The sequence below is a fragment of the Bactrocera dorsalis genome, chromosome 6 (genome assembly GCF_023373825.1).
Source record: "Bactrocera dorsalis isolate Fly_Bdor chromosome 6, ASM2337382v1, whole genome shotgun sequence".
NCBI lineage: Eukaryota > Metazoa > Arthropoda > Insecta > Diptera > Tephritidae > Bactrocera > Bactrocera dorsalis.
The window spans coordinates 22,230,857-22,249,955 of NC_064308.1; the positions used below are offsets into that span (position 1 = coordinate 22,230,857).

Genomic DNA, 19,099 nt, shown 5'->3' on the forward strand with positions numbered 1-19,099 from the left:
TTTAGTCAGAACATATGTAAATGAAAAAATTAATTTAAGTGAGTTATAACTAAAAAAAATTATTGTTTGAAGTCTTTTTTACTTTCAAGTCTGGGCAATTTCGCACGGCTCTCTAATGTCGTCGCCATAACAGCCTCTACATTTTCCGGTATAACCCGTTTGGAAACGCTAGCTAGCAATTGAACATGTCGTTCCGTTCCTTGTATGTGTGATGGAATTTTTGGATCATTAAACGTTGGATCATCTTGATTTAAATATTCTTTCAATGTATCGTACGGAATGCTTCGCGTGAATGGTGGTTCAAATACGATATTTATATCATTCAAATTGATCATTTCCGTATAACTTGTGCAATTAAAGTTTATATCTGGTTTTTTATAAACTCTAAGTTCCATTGGCTCGTCAACATCGGTTCGATAGCGTAGAATTTTCTTGATGGCACAGTCGCGCTTTTCTTTCTTATCATCAAACAACATTGATAACAAGATGTTTTCCGAATGCGCATAATATGAATTATCTTTGATTACTTGATTGACAATTTTGCGTAAACGTGGTTCTAGAAATCGTGACCAACCAATGAACATGAAAAATAATGCACTGCCGTACATGACAGAGCTGTAATACTTGATATTGAAGTACATTGGCACATAACATCTAATTATAAATTCAACCAGAATTCTTAAATTTGCATCTGGATTTTCCGTTGTCACATATAATCGCAATAATCCAGCGGCCTTGGTGAGCCACCGAGAATGTACAATTTTCCCTGGTTTGATGTTAGCCAGATCCACCGGAACCACGCCGCTAGAAATTGCATGGGCCATGTCGTATAAGTACTTCGAATCGGTGGAAAATTCTTTTTTTTCTGGAGCAGGGGGCATATTTTGCAACTCAATTTTCTGGAAGCCGTCCACCACCTAAAAATATATAATAATAAAATAATTAAAAATGGTTGACAATTATAATAAATGAGTGATGGCAATAACTTACCGGAAGAGTTTCACAAGTTTCGATTTGACGGCTCAGTTTTCCGGTCGCCGATCTTGGTCCAGTGCTGGTTGATTTATCCAAAGCTTCAAACAAATGCCGAAACGGAAGTTCGTTGAAGTGTAGAAGGCAAACAAACCAATGCAATGGTTTTTTAACAGCAATTCGAATCGTCGTATAATTCCACCGTGTGGGCCAGTGTTTGTTGGCTCACCGTCAGTGCATATTCCAATTAATGTATCCAGTGATATATTTTTATCGTTGAAAAAACCATTTAATTTGGTTCTTTTGTATTCAGCGGTTTCATGTTCCAGTCTTACGTAACCAATCAATTCAGAATTGGGTTCTCTCAAAATAACAAGATGAGGTTCTTTTACCATCGTAGTATGATACTTCTCATCAATTTTATCTATCGTTAAAGTATCATCTTATATGCCATCGAATGAAAACGCTAACAAATTGGTATCATCTAACCGTTTGCGAAGCACTTCTTGTCGGCATTTTTCTTTTTCTCTGCGAACTTTCGATTTATCCATGATGAGAGGTTTCCCATGCTTATATTTAATTTTAAAATCTTGCAAAAGAGCGGTTCCCAATGCTGATGCTACTCTGTCAGGCACACCAAATCTGTCACATACCAAGGCAAAGTTAAAACAATCGTATCTCTCTGTGTATTGTGAACTTGTGCTTCTATCCATATCTTCTTGAACCGGTGCACAGTGATTCGTCTGGATCATAGTAGGCGGACAAAAGTCAATGTAAAAAATCAAATAATTGACACTACTCTGATTATAACAACCCTTGATATGCCACAATTTTAAGTAAGAATTGCGCAAAATATTCTAATACGGTTAACTACAACAAGTTTAATCGAAGTGATACGGTGTTATCATTTTTATGTTTTCAATTTAAATAAAAAATACAATATAAATAGTTATTTAGCAAGGTTTGGAGAGGAAAACACGACTGTTAATGAAATGGAATATAATTTAGAAGGTGTGTATGTATATTTAATGCAATTTAATACTTGGTTTGCGTTTAGCTAGTACGTTGTACGGGGTTTTGAAAACTCATATAAAAATGTTTGTGTTATTTTTATTTTCAAGTTTTAAAAGTATGCAACTTTTTTTATCCACATATATCCAAGCTAATGTTTGAATATTGTATAACGGCAACCTTAAGCTATACAATGACCTTTGGTCGAGTACCCCATTTTTCCCCCATAATTTTTAATTATTTTTTTTCCAGATCGAGTTTGCTCTATTTCAAAAATGGAGTTATTTGAAGAATGGCGAAAATGTAGAATAGAACAAAATTCCCAGTTAGTTAATTATGTTTTGACAAAATTTAGTGCTACAAATTCAAAAAAAAGTCAAAAATTTCGAGTATTTCGTCAAAATTTTCGAAAAAATGGACTGAAGTAAATATGATGATTGAACGTTTTTTAAAGAAAAATCGCAGTTGGTTAGAAGGAGCAGATTTACAATTTCACTTACAAGTGGAACATCCCTGTCCTACCTCATCAACTGGAAGCAATCGACCTCAAGGTAGACAAAAAAAAATTTTGAAGAGTCGTCTTTTAAAACGAAAAAACGAAGGGTCGAAGACTTACTAGAATCGCGAAGTGCCATCGAGTTGACCGTAGCCGCTGAAGTAGCAAATCGCTTGGAGGGTAATAGAAACATAGCTACTTCGATTAAAGAAAGTTTGAATTCTACAAAAAAAAAAAGAAGTCTGGTGATACTACATGCGAAGGCAGGCAATTGACAAGTGATGAGGCATTAGCTTATTATGTGGATTCTAAGTGCATAAGTTACTCCTATAAACAGACGCGAAAATGGTCATTTAAGATTGAGTGACGATGCCAGCCAAAACATTTTATGGCAAAATCCGCGGCCTTCGTCCACACTCTATTGTCACCCAATATGTATATTTTTTTCAAAGGAAACAACTAATTTTACTACATCAGAAACTAACAAGGTTTTGGAAAAAGTATCTCAACTTCTTCCAACACTTTGTGATAATCGCGGTTCTCAAATTTCGGTAAAACATAATCTTTTACTTACAATGGCAGACGGAAAAGTATGTAATGCTTTGACTGGTACACTTTCTTCACAAAAATGTTATATCTGTGGTGCTACTCCCAAACTGATGAATGGCGACTTAAAAGACGTAATAGTTGAAAAAGAACATTATAGTTTCAGTTTGTCTACTTTGCACGCCTGAATTCATTCCTTTGAATATATGTTACACATTTGTTATCGTTTGGACATAAAAAAGTGGCAAGCTAAAAGCGATATAGAAAAGGCTAGTGTAAAACAGCGTTCGGAAGAAGTAAGACAAAAGTTTAAAAACCAGATGGGACTTATAGTAGACACACCGAAACCTGGTTGTGGGAACTCTAATGATGGAAATACGGCCCGCAGGTTCTTTATGAATCCGGAACTGAGTGGGCAGATTACCGGATTGGATATTAAGCTAATTAAAAATTTTAGCATTTTATTGAGAACGCTATCCTCCGGCTACGACATTGATTGCAATAAATTCGAAAATCTTTGTTCCAAAACAAGAACCCTTTATCTTAATTTATATTCGTGGTACTATATGCCAGTCACCGTGCACAAAATCCTGGTACATAGTACGGAAGTAATCAGAACTTATGTTCTTCCAATCGGGCAACTTTCGGAGAAATCTCAAGAGGCCCGTAATAAGGACTACCGTAGATTTCGCGAACATCACACCAGAAAGCAGTCACGTATAGCCACGAATATAGATTTACTACATATGCTTTTAATAACATCCGATCCGGTAATCAACTCACTCAGAGAAGTTCCTAGAAAGAAAACAGATAAATTGCCGGAGGAAGTTCTAAATTTAATTGTCCCGCCTTCAATACCATCAAAAGTACCACGTCAGGTAACATGTGACCATGACGATAAAGATTATTTAGTATCTGATTCAGATGAATCTAACAGTGATGATGAGTCATTCAATGAGTAATGATATAGTAGTATTAAACATTTTGTTGTTGTGTGTTATTGTTATTTTTACGATATTGTTATTATTCGGTCTGTTGGTAAAAAATCCGTTACTAATCATCGCGTTTTTCATTAGTTGAAATGTAATGGACTTATGTATTAGTACGAATTTTATACATTCAAGTAAATGCTATTGTATGTTCTGAAATTTAAAAAAAATAATTAAATATATTTTGTACACAATTTTTTATTTTCTATTCGTAAATCTAAAAAAAATATATTAATTTTTCAATGAAACTTAAAATCATTAATCAACACGACCAAAACAATTCAATTTCAAACTAAAATATTTTTGTCCCCCTAGCTTGTATTAAACGATACACTGTGCGGTGGCGGTGCGTATGTTGAATCATCAGGATCTTGGTATGTTGGCATTGATGGCATGACGTTGCTCCTTGCTCTTCAGTTTCCATCATAAATGCATTCATTGTTAGTCTTCTCTGATTATGTTGATCGTGCATGAACTCTTTGAGGCGTTCGGGAACCCAGCCGCATGCACATGGAGCTGCCTTCAAATCGCATTTACATGTTCTAATGTAAAAAATTGTTTCCAGAGATTTTACATACTCTGTAAATTGTTGGGTGTTGTTTCTTCTCTTGATTTGCTCTTGATACTTGTCAAGCAATTTATTCAATTTATTGCATACACTTTTTTTCAGCATTATTTCCATACAAAGTTTTTCCCAAATTTCAATCAACTTATCTTGTACTTGAATAGTGAATGATTTATGGGAAAACTTTTTTGTTCTGTTTTAGCACGTTCGCTTAAGTAAAAATAATATCTCAAGATATCCAGATGGGTTGGTAAATTAAGATCAGTCAAATCAGTAGACAGACCAAAAACAGTAACATCATGTTTGGGTATATGACTCATTGGGTTTTCGATAGTTGTTGATGTAGTTGCTTCATCTTGCAGTGTAGAGGATGGTGGATTCATTGTAAACTTTTTGATTTGGAATAGTCATTTCACTTATTATTTTTTTTTTGAAATACCGTATTGGTTATTGCTTTAGTTCTCCTCACTTTCAGAGGTAATAAGAATGAAATGGTAATTTCAATTCTATTTCAGAATTTTCCTCTACCCAAAACTTCGACCCAAATTGGGGGACATCAGAATTCGTTTCAGAGGTATGGTTCCTTCGGCAAAGTTTCTTATTTTGATCCCTAGAATATGATTTCCATAGAGCAATGGGCGACTTTTTTGCCTCCCCACAAATCGGAGGGCCTCCACTATTCTTACATACCCATTTTAACCCCGAAATCGGGGGATGCTATTCTAAAACCCAGCCTACAATGCTATACAACGAGGGGTTCAATAAAGAATTAATAAAATTTAAATAAAAAGAACATTTTATTTAATTCCGGCGTTACTATTAATTATGGCGCAAAAACCTGATGCGGTTATCGACTGACCAAATATAATAACTGAACTCGCGCATGCTATTACTGATAAGTGATAATATGACTTGAATTCGAGAAAGCGTTCATACATATGTATGATTAGGGTTACCACATTCCCTGATTTGTCAAGGATTTCCCTGATTTTGACCTTCGGCACTGATTCTCTGATTTTCGTGAAAAATACACTGATTCCCTGGTTTGCACCTGAATCGGCGATTTTTTTTTTTTGAGCGAGTCCGTGAAAAAAGTGAGCATCACAGCGATTTAGTCTACTTGGGCGTTTTGAATTTAAGCGCTATGTGTTGGATGCATTTACATGAATCATATCATTCATGGTTGCGTTCCAAAACTCGACCGAGTTCAACTCGCGCAGGTGCAACGGGACTGACTTTGACTGAGACCGATATGGTAACCCTATTTATGACCATGATACATGCGCATATGAGTTTTAAATTTACACCTATTACTATTGTATATAGTATATTAAGCTGTTTTATGCTTTGTTTTCACTAGCTCATATTTAATGTCAAATGTTGGCAAACTAATGAAAACGGGTTGTCATATGGTGTCATTTACGTTTACCGGCATATAAAATGACAGGCAAATGAAAACAGTCCAACTTCACTATGTGGAATCATTTGACATTCAAGTTTGATTTGTCACATGTTAGCAACTTGTTTTTGTTTGCCGCGCTAACAGCTGTTAATTACAAAAAAGATAAAAAGGAAAAACATTTTAACAATTTTATCGTAAGGATTTTATTACATTTTCTGAATATAGTTAATTTATTTTTTCAAAATTTTTCAGTTTCAGATATGAAGGAAGAATTGAATTTTTTGTCTCCAATGTCAAACACCAAGAAAGAGGGTGCGCAAAATAATGGAAAGGTTGACAGCGGAAGAAACGGAGCGGCTCATCCACGAAGTTGAGTCAAGATAAGGGACATGGAATTTCCTTTCCCCTGACTATATGGATCGTATCCTTCGAGAGGCTCGATGGCATGAGGTGGCTGAAAAATAACAGATGCTGCGGTCGGAAGTGGCAGCTAATGGAAAAGCCTTCGCTGCTCTTTTCGCGTAAGTATTGTGAAATAGTACACAAGGAATTAGATGACAAATATTTTTTTCAGGCGGCTCTTTATCAGAAAGTTTTTTCAAAAAGTGGACAAGCTGCAGGAAGAGCGCCGACGATGAGACCGCTCTATAACTCATCAAAGCTCTTTGAGCCCACTTAGCGTGCTGAAGCGAACACCAAATCAAATTTAATAAATATAAGTATATTCATTTATGCATAATAATCTGTAAAAATATAGTACCATTTGTTTTTCCTATGTACATTTGTTTTTACAGGACAGCCCATCAACCCTGACTCCCACGCCACTATTTTTGGAGTCAGATGATTTATCTGGCGAAATACAATCAACGCCACATCACAAGACAGTTTAGGAAGACGTCGAAACCAAAAACACGATGATGGATATACATGTATTAAAGTGGTGGAACGACCGCTGGAGACCTTCAAATCAGCTACGCAGCTTGACGCTTGAAATGATTTTGGAAATTTTGAAATGATTTGGAATTTCCACAACTGGCCAAAGATTTCGGAACCCTTTATGGTTAGCTATATATTTTATGAATAAATATTATATATCATACATCATAGCTAATTTTTTTTTTTAATTTTTACCTTCATATTAATTTTTTAAATATTTTTCTGCTAAGTAATTTTTAAAAATCTGTAAGATACCAAAAAATTTTGTGTGTGTTTTTATATATGTGAATTTTACAATAATTATATAATATTTACTACCACTGTCCATGTTGAATTAAATTAATATGTATATAAATAATAATTATAATTAATAAACTATATGTTATATATCGTCACCTGAAATGCAAAATAACGTAACATCACTTTTCGTAGGTTTACAGGAGAAGAAAAAACCGTTAAAAAGAAAACCACTTGAGATATTGAAACAAAATTCTGAATCTGAATAAACATGAAACTATAAATATATTTTAGTGAAAAAAATAAAATAATGCAAAATTTATAATAGGTGTCTTACGTTATTTTGATTTTTCATTTCTAAAACAAAATTACGTATGATTAATCAAAATTTGTATAAAAACAAAAAATTTTAATAACAATATTTATTTTTTTAAATATTTATATAAAAACAGTTACAAGTTTTTCATATTTCATGTTATTATTTATACTAATGTGTACATAAGTCTAGGAAATTAAATTATTTCAAGGTAAAAAAATTAGGATAGGTTTTCGTCCATCCGGACAACATGACCTAGCCAGCGTAGCCGCTGTCTTTTAATTCGCTGAACTATGTCAATTTCGTCGTATATCCATATATCCCATACAGCTCATCCTTCCATAGAATGCGTTTTTCTCGAAAACTCGCAACGTCGACTCATTAGTTGTTGTCATCGTCCAAGCCTTTGCACCACAAAGCAGGACGGGAATTATGAGCGACTTATAGAGTTTGGCTTTTGTTCGTCGAGAGAGGACTTTACTTTTTAATTGCCTACTTAGTTCGAAGTAGCACCTGTTGGCAAGAGTTATCCTTGAATTTGAAAATCCTACAAGATGACAACAAGAATCAAAATTGTCATTCAATAAAACTTCAAATATAGCCGAAAATGTACCTTATTTTGTCCAAAGAACTTCGAAATATTCGATGGAGTATTTAAAAAAAAAATCACGAAATTCGCCTAACTTTCCATTCGTAACACTGGTATAGCTCCTTAAATATTTGATGAATGTTATATACATATAAATTCACCCAAGTATTACTAAAATATCTAACACATATTCCAAATTAAATTGATACCTTGCTAATTCTCGTTCCGATGGGAATTTGTAAAAGGATTTAGCTCCTGCACATCTACATACACATGATTTCGGCATTCTTCTGTAAACACAAACTTACTAAAAACTTCAACATATATCTGATATATTTATAGACCTTACCTTTATCTTGCTTTTCAGCAAAAACACTTATACATAATATATATAATAAAATAAACACTGGTTTAAAATCACTTTGCAATTGATATTTTCCTAATGAATTGTCACTTTGTATACATATGTCAAACGACAAATTACCACCCAGGATTGGATCCTACTGCATGCAAAAATTTAGAAATACTTGAAGCGTGTTTTAAAATTGCACACAAAAAAACAACTGATTTAACATTAAACAACAAGTAATATCCCAATAAAATTGAACAGATATTCAAAGTAATTCAATATAATCTCTTAAATAACGTAAACACTTGCATTATTTAATATATTTTAAAGTGGTGATCATCAAAATTTAAAATTAATATGTAGCTCAAATGCTAACACAACACCCTGATTACCATGAAAGTAGCAAAAAAAGTGTTACACAAAACCCTAAGATTTGATAGAGGTGAGTATAAGTATGTAAACAAACCAAAGGTTTTTTACTGTATATACTGAGCCATGAAGCGTCATGAAATACTCCATAAAATTTTCACGAACATTTATCGCGGTGTCTGCTGACCTACCTAAAACATTGCTTGGCCGAATTGATGGAAGCATTTTCAGCCAACTCCATACGCCAATTACCTGGATCAATAATGCCATTTGTATCTTTGTAATCGTATATATGTATGTAGGCTTGCGTATAAATAAGTAATTATGTAATATGCAAATCGCGAGGACAATAACTTTCTGAATATGTTAAAATAATAATATATTTTATTTGCTAACATTTAATTTTATTATTTTGTAATAGTAATAGTTTTACCTTGCGAAAACACCTCCATCAGAATCACGGCCATAAGCTCTAACTTCTACAAATAAAAATTTATAATTGACCATATAGCCATCAGAACTATGTAATTGTATTTCTTGTAGTTGAAATACTCTGAACCACAGTTCGCTGGTGCCTGAATCGCTACGTGTTTTCCATCCAATGCTCCACAGCAATTAGGAAAATGTCATCGCTGGTAAAAACGATCCGATACATTTACCCAATCCTCATGAGTGTTGGGAACCTTATTAGAATACAATTTATATTTTTTCACTGATGCACGAACAGACACTCACTTTTAAAACTCGTCCATTAAAGCTTGAAAAATTGCACCACACGCCTTATGTACTCGTATTATATGACATATGGTAGTTTTTCCTAATAGAAAAATTCTCATCAAGCTCGAGAAGTTGTCGCCTGTGGTTTAATATCGTAGTGTTACCGTCAGTCTTTCACCGACCGAGATCGCTTTACGGAATCTTGCATTCCTCTTGTAAACATATAGCGTAGTGGAGCACCACTAAAAAGTCAAAATCTTCCAGACTCATTATCAGGAAGTTCTTCAACAACTTTGGGTCCTAAGAAACCTGTTTGGACTCTAATATGGTGTAAAAACCACAGGTGGAACGGTTCATCAAACCTGGCCTAATCCGCCACTGCTTTAGTTTTCTTTCCTGTGCCCTTCTTTTATTTCACGCTCTTAGCGTCGTTATTAGGCATAACACCGTAGTTGCTATTGCAAATTTTCATTTTTTATTCACTTTCACGCACTTTTTAAACGAATTGTATTCACAATTGACATCTATCAATCATCTGGCATCAAAAATTGACGACAATTTTTGACCTACACTGCTATTTCGACTATTGGGCAGTTTTGATATTGTAATAAAAACGCATTTGACACCAAATGAACAGCTGATCGTTGAGGCAGTTTTTAATATCAGTTATTTTGCCCTAATGAAAACCAGACATTAGTATATTATGATAGTGTGTTATATACACATACAAAAAGCATATGTATATATCAAGCAAAGGAAATAATTAAAAAAAGTAGGCCTTATTACATCAACTTCAAACATTGCTTTAAAATAGCATATTAATTAAAAAGTATGTATTTAATTTTGGCTGTATTCGAAAATATTTGCCAAACGAATTTCATATGAATATATATGCCCTGCCAGCCAATTTGATGAAAAACCTAGTAAAACAAACCCTCAAAGCTACTGAAAAAACTGGGGAACTGGCCATTAGAGCTGCGAAGATTCTAACTTCTTATACTTACTTATCTCCTTATACGTACGTATACGTGTGGTCATACATCTCTGTTGCGCTTATTCAGTAGTGTAATATGAAAAAAGTTTATCTGAGCTGCTCTAATATCCCTAATCGACAGCTGATGCGGGGTTGCGTTTTTTGATTCCTAATTTAAAATATTTTTACAGTTTTAACAAACATTTTAAAATTAATTGCTCTCGGCACAATACGTAATAAGTTGGACAATTGACCGCGATGTTCCATAGAGAAATCATAACTTTCGATTCTCTCAATCTATTTTGCCAACTGTACTTCTAGGTTCCTGAATTGTAGAAATAATTTTACTGCTGCATGATCTGTCCCGACTTGAAATCGCTAGCCATAAAGGTACTTATGAAATGTTTCACCAACGGCAATAATTCTGTCCGAGTTACACAATAATTTATTTATGGCTTGCTTATTGTTTGACTATAATACTCCACCGCTTTCTCATGCCCGTCAATGATTTGTGAAAGAAGGCCTCCTAAAGAATGCCTCCCTGCATACCCACTGGCATATGTATCCAAAATAAACTCTGATCCTGGGACCGGTTATTCCATATACCGGTACCGGTTATACATATACTTAACTGATTCTTCAGTTTGGAAAGACACTCCTGTTCTTTATTTCGATCAAAGGCTCTGTTTTTTTCGTAAGAGCATGTAGACTGCAAGATAGTGGAAGATTCCAGTATCAGCGTTAGGATCAGCTTTGGATCCATTGGCATATCCTTTAGTTTTCCCAAATGGAGATTTTGGTTGGCACGTTACTATATCGCAAAATGTGCAAAATAAAGTTAACATGTTACAATTTGTATGTTTCAGATTTGCTATCACTTTTTGTTATAATGACTTGCAATCCGAATTAAACGAGGGAGATCAATTTAAATCAAAAATAAAAGAACTGATGCCTCACATTTGAGACTCTTATATATATAATCGAATTTCAAAAAAGAGGTTTATTAGTTATCAAATATTGATAACTTTATGTGAAAATGACAAAATTGTTGGGCCGGCTGATATTGATAAAATTGTTTGTGCAGAGATACCGGATAAAAATTTACTGCAAAAATTACATGAATGTGATCATGTGGTGTTTTGAATCCAAACTCATTATGTATGTAAGATGGAAAATTTTCAAAAAATTTTCCAAAAGATTTTGTGCAATCAATGAAAGAGCCAGTTAATGGTTATCCGTTGAATAGACGGCGAGAAAATGAAGTTTCCGCTGATGTTAGACGAAAGTCTTTAGATAATCGTTATGCCATTCCGAAGAATTCATATTTGCTTGAAAAATATATTTCTCACAATAATGTCGAGGTGTGCACTTCCGTTAAATATACAATAGACATACATATATGTACATAACTATGTACATAAAGATTTCGATAGTACAACTATTTTGATTCAACGTGAAAATACCAACGAAAATGTAGAGCAAATACAAGATGAAATAGGTGAAATTTGATATTTTTGAATAGTCGATATGTGTTTATGTGGCGGAAATTTGAATTTGAAATGCATTTTTAGTCTCATATAATATGTCATCTTGATATTCATTTGCCACAGAAACAAAATATTGTATGTCGCGGAGGCCAAGAACATCAAGCAGAAAATCCTAAGCTTACTGGACTATTAGCTTTCTTTCAGTTGAATCAAAATAATTCATCTACTAATCAATATACGTATACAGAAATTCCCTTGCATTATGTTTCGATTGATGATAAAAAACCTTGCCGTAAAAGACAATGGGGAGGAGATAAAATTATTGCTCGGATGTATATGGTGTTTTCCAAAGAAAATGAGCTACATATTCCTTTTAAGATTGCTTTTGTTGCATGAAAAAGGGCCAAAATCAATTGAAGATGTTCGTACATACGAGGTTTGACAATTAAGTAATGAGACTGATTTTATTGTCGCGCTTGTGGTAAACCTGTGACCTTGAAATTCCCTTTATTTTTCCGGCATCTTTCCCCTCTCCATTGTTATATGTATGTACCATCGCTCTAGCTTGTTTAGTTCGCCTGCTGCATCAAGTTGAGTAGACGTGTGTTTGTAGTGCTCGTCACGAAAATGGAAAAACGAAATCAAGAGCAACGCGTCGCGATAAAATTTTGCGCAAGATTGAGCGAAACAGCTTCGGAAACGTAAGCTAAAATTGTAAGAGTGTAGTGTGACAGTGCTCTTAGTCTTGGAAACCAAACGCCAAAGCTCACAATAGTTCTCTCCGCGCGGCCCCCGCCCGAAAAAAGCTCGCATGAGCAAGTCGAAGGTGAAAACGATGATTACTGCCTTTTTTGTTAGCCGTGAAATCGTCCACAATCAAGTTTACTATTGCCAAGTACTCGAAAGATTGCGAAACTGGGTTGGATTAGTGGATTAGTGTCAAAAGAAAATCCCCAAAAGGTTAAAAACAGATTAAAAGACGCAAATCATTCGCGCTAGTTAACGACATATCCTCACCCCAAGTCACATGCACACATTTACATACATCTTATCTGCTAATATATACGATGCGTGTTCAAAAAGTATCACGAATTTTGTGTTTTTTCAAAAATTATTTATTTATTCATGGCCTCTTCAGTTTAGGGAACAAGAAAAAGTCACAGGGGGCCAGATCTGAAGAATACGGTGGCCGCGGCATCATTAGTGTGTTGTTTTTGGCCAAAAAGTCGCGCACAAGCAACGATGTGTGAGCAGGGGCGTTATCGTGGTGCAAAGCCAATTTCTGTTCTTCCACAAATCCGAGCGTTTCTGGCGGATTGCTTCGTGCAAATTGCGCATAACTTGCAGGTAATATTCCTTATTGACCGTTCTACCCTGTGGCAAGAACTCATGATGCACCACGCCCCTGCAATCGAAGAAAACTATCAGCAAACTTTCGCGATACTTTTTGAACACACCTCGTACATATCTGATACAAAGATTAACCACGTAAATAGCATCAAAACGATATATCTTGTTTAGACATGCACTAACACTAATACATACACAAACATCAAAATAACCTTGAGTTTGAATATCATATAACCTTATCTTATTACGTTGTCAAATATCTCACTTTCGCCTTTTTGCCTTTTGAATTTCGCGGCAAAATATAAAGCGCTACAGAGCTCGTATCTGGCAATACTATACATCTTTGAAAGGTCTTGACATAACCTACAAAACGACGATATGCACAATTGTTTAGATATTGCGTTCAACAGTTATAGATGTGCAAACATGGAGTTCACTATCGCCGAAATTTGCGCTATTTTAAAATTTTCCTTCGTTAAAGGCAAATCCGCTACAGAAACGTTCCGTGAGATTAATGTTGTTTTGGGGGATGGTACTCTATCACTTCGAATTGCGGGCGAATGGTTTCGACGATTCAGAGCAGGTGAAAATTACACCATGGATAAGCCAGCCGGCGAAGACTTGTGACGACGAATACCGATCAAATCATGGAAAACATCGAAATAGACCGGCATGTGACATCTCGTGACATCGCCCAGAAGATGGGAGTTAGTCACCAAACCATTTTAAAACATCTGCAGAAGCCTTCTTCTTCTTTACTGGCGTAGACACCGCTTACGCGATTATAGCCGAGTCAACAACAGCGCGCCAGTCGTTTCTTCTCTTCGCTACGTGGTGCCAATTGGATATTCCAAGCGAAGCCAGGTCCTTCTCCACTTGGTCCTTCCAACGGTGTGGAGGTCTTCCTCTTCCTCTGGAGTGTTTTCATCCATCCGGACAACGTGACCTAGCCAGCGTAGCTGCTGTCTTTTAATTCGCTGAACTATGTCAATGTCGTCGTATATCTCGTACGCCGTGGCCAACGCGCAAAGGACCATAAATCTTTCGCAGAACTTTTCTCTCGAAAACTCCCAACGTCGACTCATCGGTTGTTGTCATCGTCCAAGCCTCTGCACCATATAGCAGGACGGGAATTATGAGCGACTTATAGAGTTTGGCTTTTGTTCGTCGAGAGAGGACTTTACTTTTCAATTGCCTACTCAGTCCGAAGTAGCACCTGTTGGCAAGAGTAATCCTGCGTTGGATTTCCAGGCTGACATTGTTGGTGGTGTTAATACTGGTTTCTAAGTGAACGAAATTATCTACAACTTCAAAGTTATGACTGTCAACAGTGACGTGGGAGCCTAGTCGCGAGTGCGACGACTGTTTGTTTGATGACAGGAGATATTTCGTCTTGCCCTCGTTCACTGCCAGACCCATTTCTTTTGCTTCCTTGTTCAGTCTGGAGAAAGCAGAACTAACGGCACGGGTGTTGAGACCGATGATATCAATATCATCGGCATACGCCAGCAGCTGTACACTCTTATAAAAGATTGTACCTGCTCGATTAAGTTCTGCAGCTCGAATAATTTTCTCCAGCAGCAGATTGAAGGAGTCGCACGATAGGGAGTCGCCTTGTCTGAAACCTCGTTTGGTATCGAACGGCTCGGAGAGGTCCTTCCCGATCCTGACGGAGCTTTACACAGCCGTATTAATTTTGCGGGGATACCAAATTCAGACATCGCGGCATAAAGGCTGCTCCTTTTCGTGCTGTCGAAAGCAGCTTTGAAATCGACGAATAGATGGTGAGTGTCGATTCTCCTTTCACGGGTCTTTTCCAAGATTTGGCGCATGGTGAATATCTGGTCGGTTGTTGATTTACCAGGTCTGAAGCCACACTGATAAGGTCCAATCAGTTTGTTGACGGTGGGCTTTAGTCTTTCACACAACACGCTCGACAGAACCTTATATGCGATGTTGAGGAGGCTAATCCCACGGTAGTTGGCGCAGATTGTGGGGTCTCCTTTTTTATGGATTGGGCATAGCACACTTATATCCCAATCGTTGGGCATACTTTCGTCCGACCATATTTTGCAAAGAAGCTGATGCATGCACCTTATCAGCTCCTCGCCGCCGTATTTGAATAGCTCGGCCGGCAATCCATCGGCCCCTGCCGCTTTGTTGTTTTTCAGTCGGGCAATTGCTATTCGAACTTCTTCATGATCGGGCAATGGAACGCCTGCTCCATTGTCATCGATTGGGGTATCGGGTTCGCCTTCTCCTGGTGTTGTGCGTACACTGCCATTCTGCTGGAGAAGGGTTCCCTCCATAATTTAAGTATGCTCTGAGCATCGGTGGCTAGATCACCTTGGGGGGTTCTACAAGAGTATGCTCCGGTCTTGAAACCTTCTGTAAGTCGCCGCATCTTTTCGTAGAATTTTCGAGCATTACCCCTGTCGGCCAGCTTATCGAGCTGTTCGTACTCACGCATTTCGGCCTCTTTCTTCTTCTGTCTGCAAATGCGTCTTGCTTCCCTCTTCAACTCTCGGTATCTATCCCATCCCGCACGTGTTGTGGTCGATCGTAACGTTGCGAGGTAGGCAGCCTGTTTTCTCTCCGCTTCGACACGGCACTCCTCGTCGTACCAGCTGTTCTTTTGCACTTTCCGAAAACCAATGGTTTCGGTTGCAGCTGTACGTAAGGAGTTTGAAATGCCGTTCCACAGTTCCCTTATACCGAGCGTTGACGAGTCCGCCCAACCGACGCGAGGGGCGCAACCCGCGAACGAGCGGAATTAGCTGAGTCATAAAAGGCAAGAGAGAGAAGCGTTTCGATCTTAAGCTGCTCAGCTACAGAAACAATCATTTCAACAGCCAAAATTAAGAATTAAATTAAAGTTTATAATATTTAAATGTTACTTGTTAAAAGTGGATAAAATAATTTTTTTAATGGTAAAGAATGGGCCTGTTAGATCAAATGTGCTGGAATGAGAATTGAAATCATGACATATACGGCGGAATGGTTCGTTTAACTCAAAATTTGTTCTAGAAAATTTTAAAAGTAAGGGTCTAAACTGCCTGCTAGAGCGAGCGGGAACGTTAAAATTAATATCAGATAAGAGAGATGGGCTACAGACTGACCCATTTATGAGTTTTACAAGAAATATTATACCAAGCATCTCCCTACGACTAGCGAGTGTCGGGAGATTTGTAAGTTTTACACGGTTAGTGTAAGGGGGAAGATTTACACTGGAATCCTATTACAAATGATTTAAGGCAAAAAGTAAAAATTGTGTTTGAACGGTCTCTAACTTGTCCGAACGGCCTTGGTAACTAGGGTTCCAAACCACAGATGCATACTCTAATATAGGCCTTACCTGAGATGTAAAAAGAATTTTTGTGGTAAGCGGATTTTTAAATTCTTTAGATCAACGTTTAACAAAACTAAGAGCGCCTTTAGCTTTAAAAACCGTGGAATATACATAAAGATTAAAATTGTGTTTGGGGTCCATAGTTACCCCCAGATCAACGAAACCGCTTACTTGCTCCAACCTAAAGTTTTGTATTGCGTATGAAGTAGGGTCTAGAGATCTACGTGAAAAGCACATCGTTTTACATTTTTAAGATTCAATGGCATGTCATTTCTATCACACCAAGAAACTAGGTTGTTTAAGTCTGTTGTCTGTTAATGAAATGTCATTAATAAATAACAAGAACAGAATTGGACCAAGATGGCTACCTTGAGGAACGCCTGAAGGAACATTGATTATGTCAGAAAAAGTATCGTTAAATATGGCTTGTTGAATTCTATTACTAAGATAAGAAGCAACCCATTTTATAAATATTGGTTGAAATGAAAGAAGATCAAGTTTATTCAAAAGAATTGAATGGGATACTTTATCAAAATCTTTACTAAAATCTGTGTATATAATATCAGTATTCTTATTCTCCTTAAAGCCCGTTGAGTTCACATATAGTGATACAAATTCAAGCAAATTGGTTATTGTAGATTTCCCTTTACGAAAACCGTGCTGAGAACAAGAAATTAGTGGAGAGATCCGGAAGGTTATGTCGTCTGTTATCTTTCTTTCTGCTTCAAAAAGTTTAGGTATTGCAGACAATTTGCTATTCCCCTATAGTTTTCAATAGATGACCTAAATCCACTCTTATGTAAAGGAATTATAAATGACTTTTTCCATATGGATGGAAATAAGCCTTGCATAGAGATGAGTTAAATAGTTTTGTTAGGGGTTGGTAAATATATTTGACACATTTCTTAAGAAAGCATGATGGGATCATATCTGGGCCATAATTGTATGATTGTTCTAACATATTTAACTGATGTAAGACGTCTGCTTCGGAAATGGTAGGTGCATTAATGACAGAAATCGGACATAACTTGTGCTGATGCGGAACATTTTTTGAAGATTTTGGAGAGTAATTGGATTTGAAGAATTCGGCGAACTTATTGGAAATGGTATGATTGTCACTAGACATACTAGACTTGTATTGCATAACGGACGGAAAATTAGAAATCCTGCGTTTAGAGTTGACGAAACCATAGAACAATTTTGGATTACGTATAATATTATGTTTTACTTTATTTATATAATTATTATAACATATTTTGCTAAGTTCAGCAAATTGTCGACGCAATTTAGAATATTTTGAATAGGCAGCAACTAAACCAGTTTTTTTTTAAGTTTAAAAGCTCCAGATATTCTCTTTTTTAATTTACATAATTCTTTCGAAACCCATAAATTAGAACTACTTTTTTGAGTAACAACACACTTCGGAACATATTTTTCAAATAAGTTTAAAATAGTTCCGTTAAAGTGGGAAGCACTAAATTCAATATTGTCGCTGTAATCTGGCCAAGTTATTTTCGAAAGTTAGTAATTAATCTTCTTAAAATTAGCTTTCGCAAAGTTGAACCGAAAAGAAAGGTCTTGTGTATTATTATGAGCAAAGTTAGCTATGATTTCGATGTCAATTTTCAAAGCAGGATGATACGGGTCCTCTGGGCGAACCAAAGGATCACATCGGACAACGGAGAACATTGAAGCGTTATCAACATAAACTAGATCTGATAGCTTACCAAATTCGTTTGAAATTAAATTAATTTGGTTAAGACCCAACTCCGACGTATCATCTAAGAACTCGTTAAAACATAAGCGAGTACTAATCGGAATGGTGTAATCATCAATAGATTTCCATGATACGCACAGTAAATTGAGAAAACATTATTTATAAATCAAGCATGTTGCATATATACAGATATATCCGATTGAGGCGGTATATAAGATAAAGTTAAGTAGATATGGCCACTATTCGCGCAAATACGAATGCACTTAAATTCTATGAAGTCTGCATGCGGAACATCGACTTCTTCAGATGGAATTGAAGAATGAACAGCAAACAAGACACCACTTCCTTTTCTGTTCAGCCGGTCATATCTAAAGATTTCGAATTCGCTGTTGAATATTTAAAAGACCCCAGACGGCCAGAAAGAGTTATCAAGTATCAATTGTAAACTGTCAGCGGATATTCTTTTTAAGGAAGATACAGTGGTATCTTCATGAGACGGACGTTTACGTTTTAATGAGGGCTTTGGATTCCCTTCCCGAAGATTTAGGCATTGAAACGATTGAAACAGCGTTTCATAATGCCTAAATTTTTCAATCAGGGTTTCAAGCTCACGACCGATCTCCTTGAAACCATTGCGCGCTTGCTTAAAAACTTTAAACAATTCAATTTCAGTTGGTCAGCATTTTAAGCAAGACCAGCGCAATCCCTTACTGTCAATAATAAAATCCA

At 36.2% G+C, this 19,099-nt stretch overlaps 2 protein-coding genes across 2 annotated transcripts in view; one reads left to right on the plus strand and one right to left on the minus strand.

Moving 5' to 3' along the window:
* LOC125779317 (uncharacterized) overlaps nt 1-19,099 on the plus strand; it is a 331,415-nt gene that overhangs the window by 123,440 nt on the left and 188,876 nt on the right. The gene's annotated exons all lie outside the window — the stretch shown is intronic.
* On the minus strand, nt 54-1,635 carry LOC125779426 (uncharacterized). The gene is made up of 2 exons (XM_049460787.1): nt 991-1,635; nt 54-917 (listed from the first exon to the last, which is right to left on the minus strand). The coding sequence occupies exon 2, from the start codon at nt 879-881 to the stop codon at nt 60-62; it is 822 nt and encodes a 273-aa protein (XP_049316744.1). The 5' UTR covers nt 882-917; nt 991-1,635; the 3' UTR covers nt 54-59.

Excerpts from the sequence above, each read along its gene's own strand:
- LOC125779426 (XM_049460787.1), bottom strand. The coding sequence starts at position 881 with ATGCCCCCTGCTCCAGAAAAAAAAGAATTTTCCACCGATTCGAAGTAC.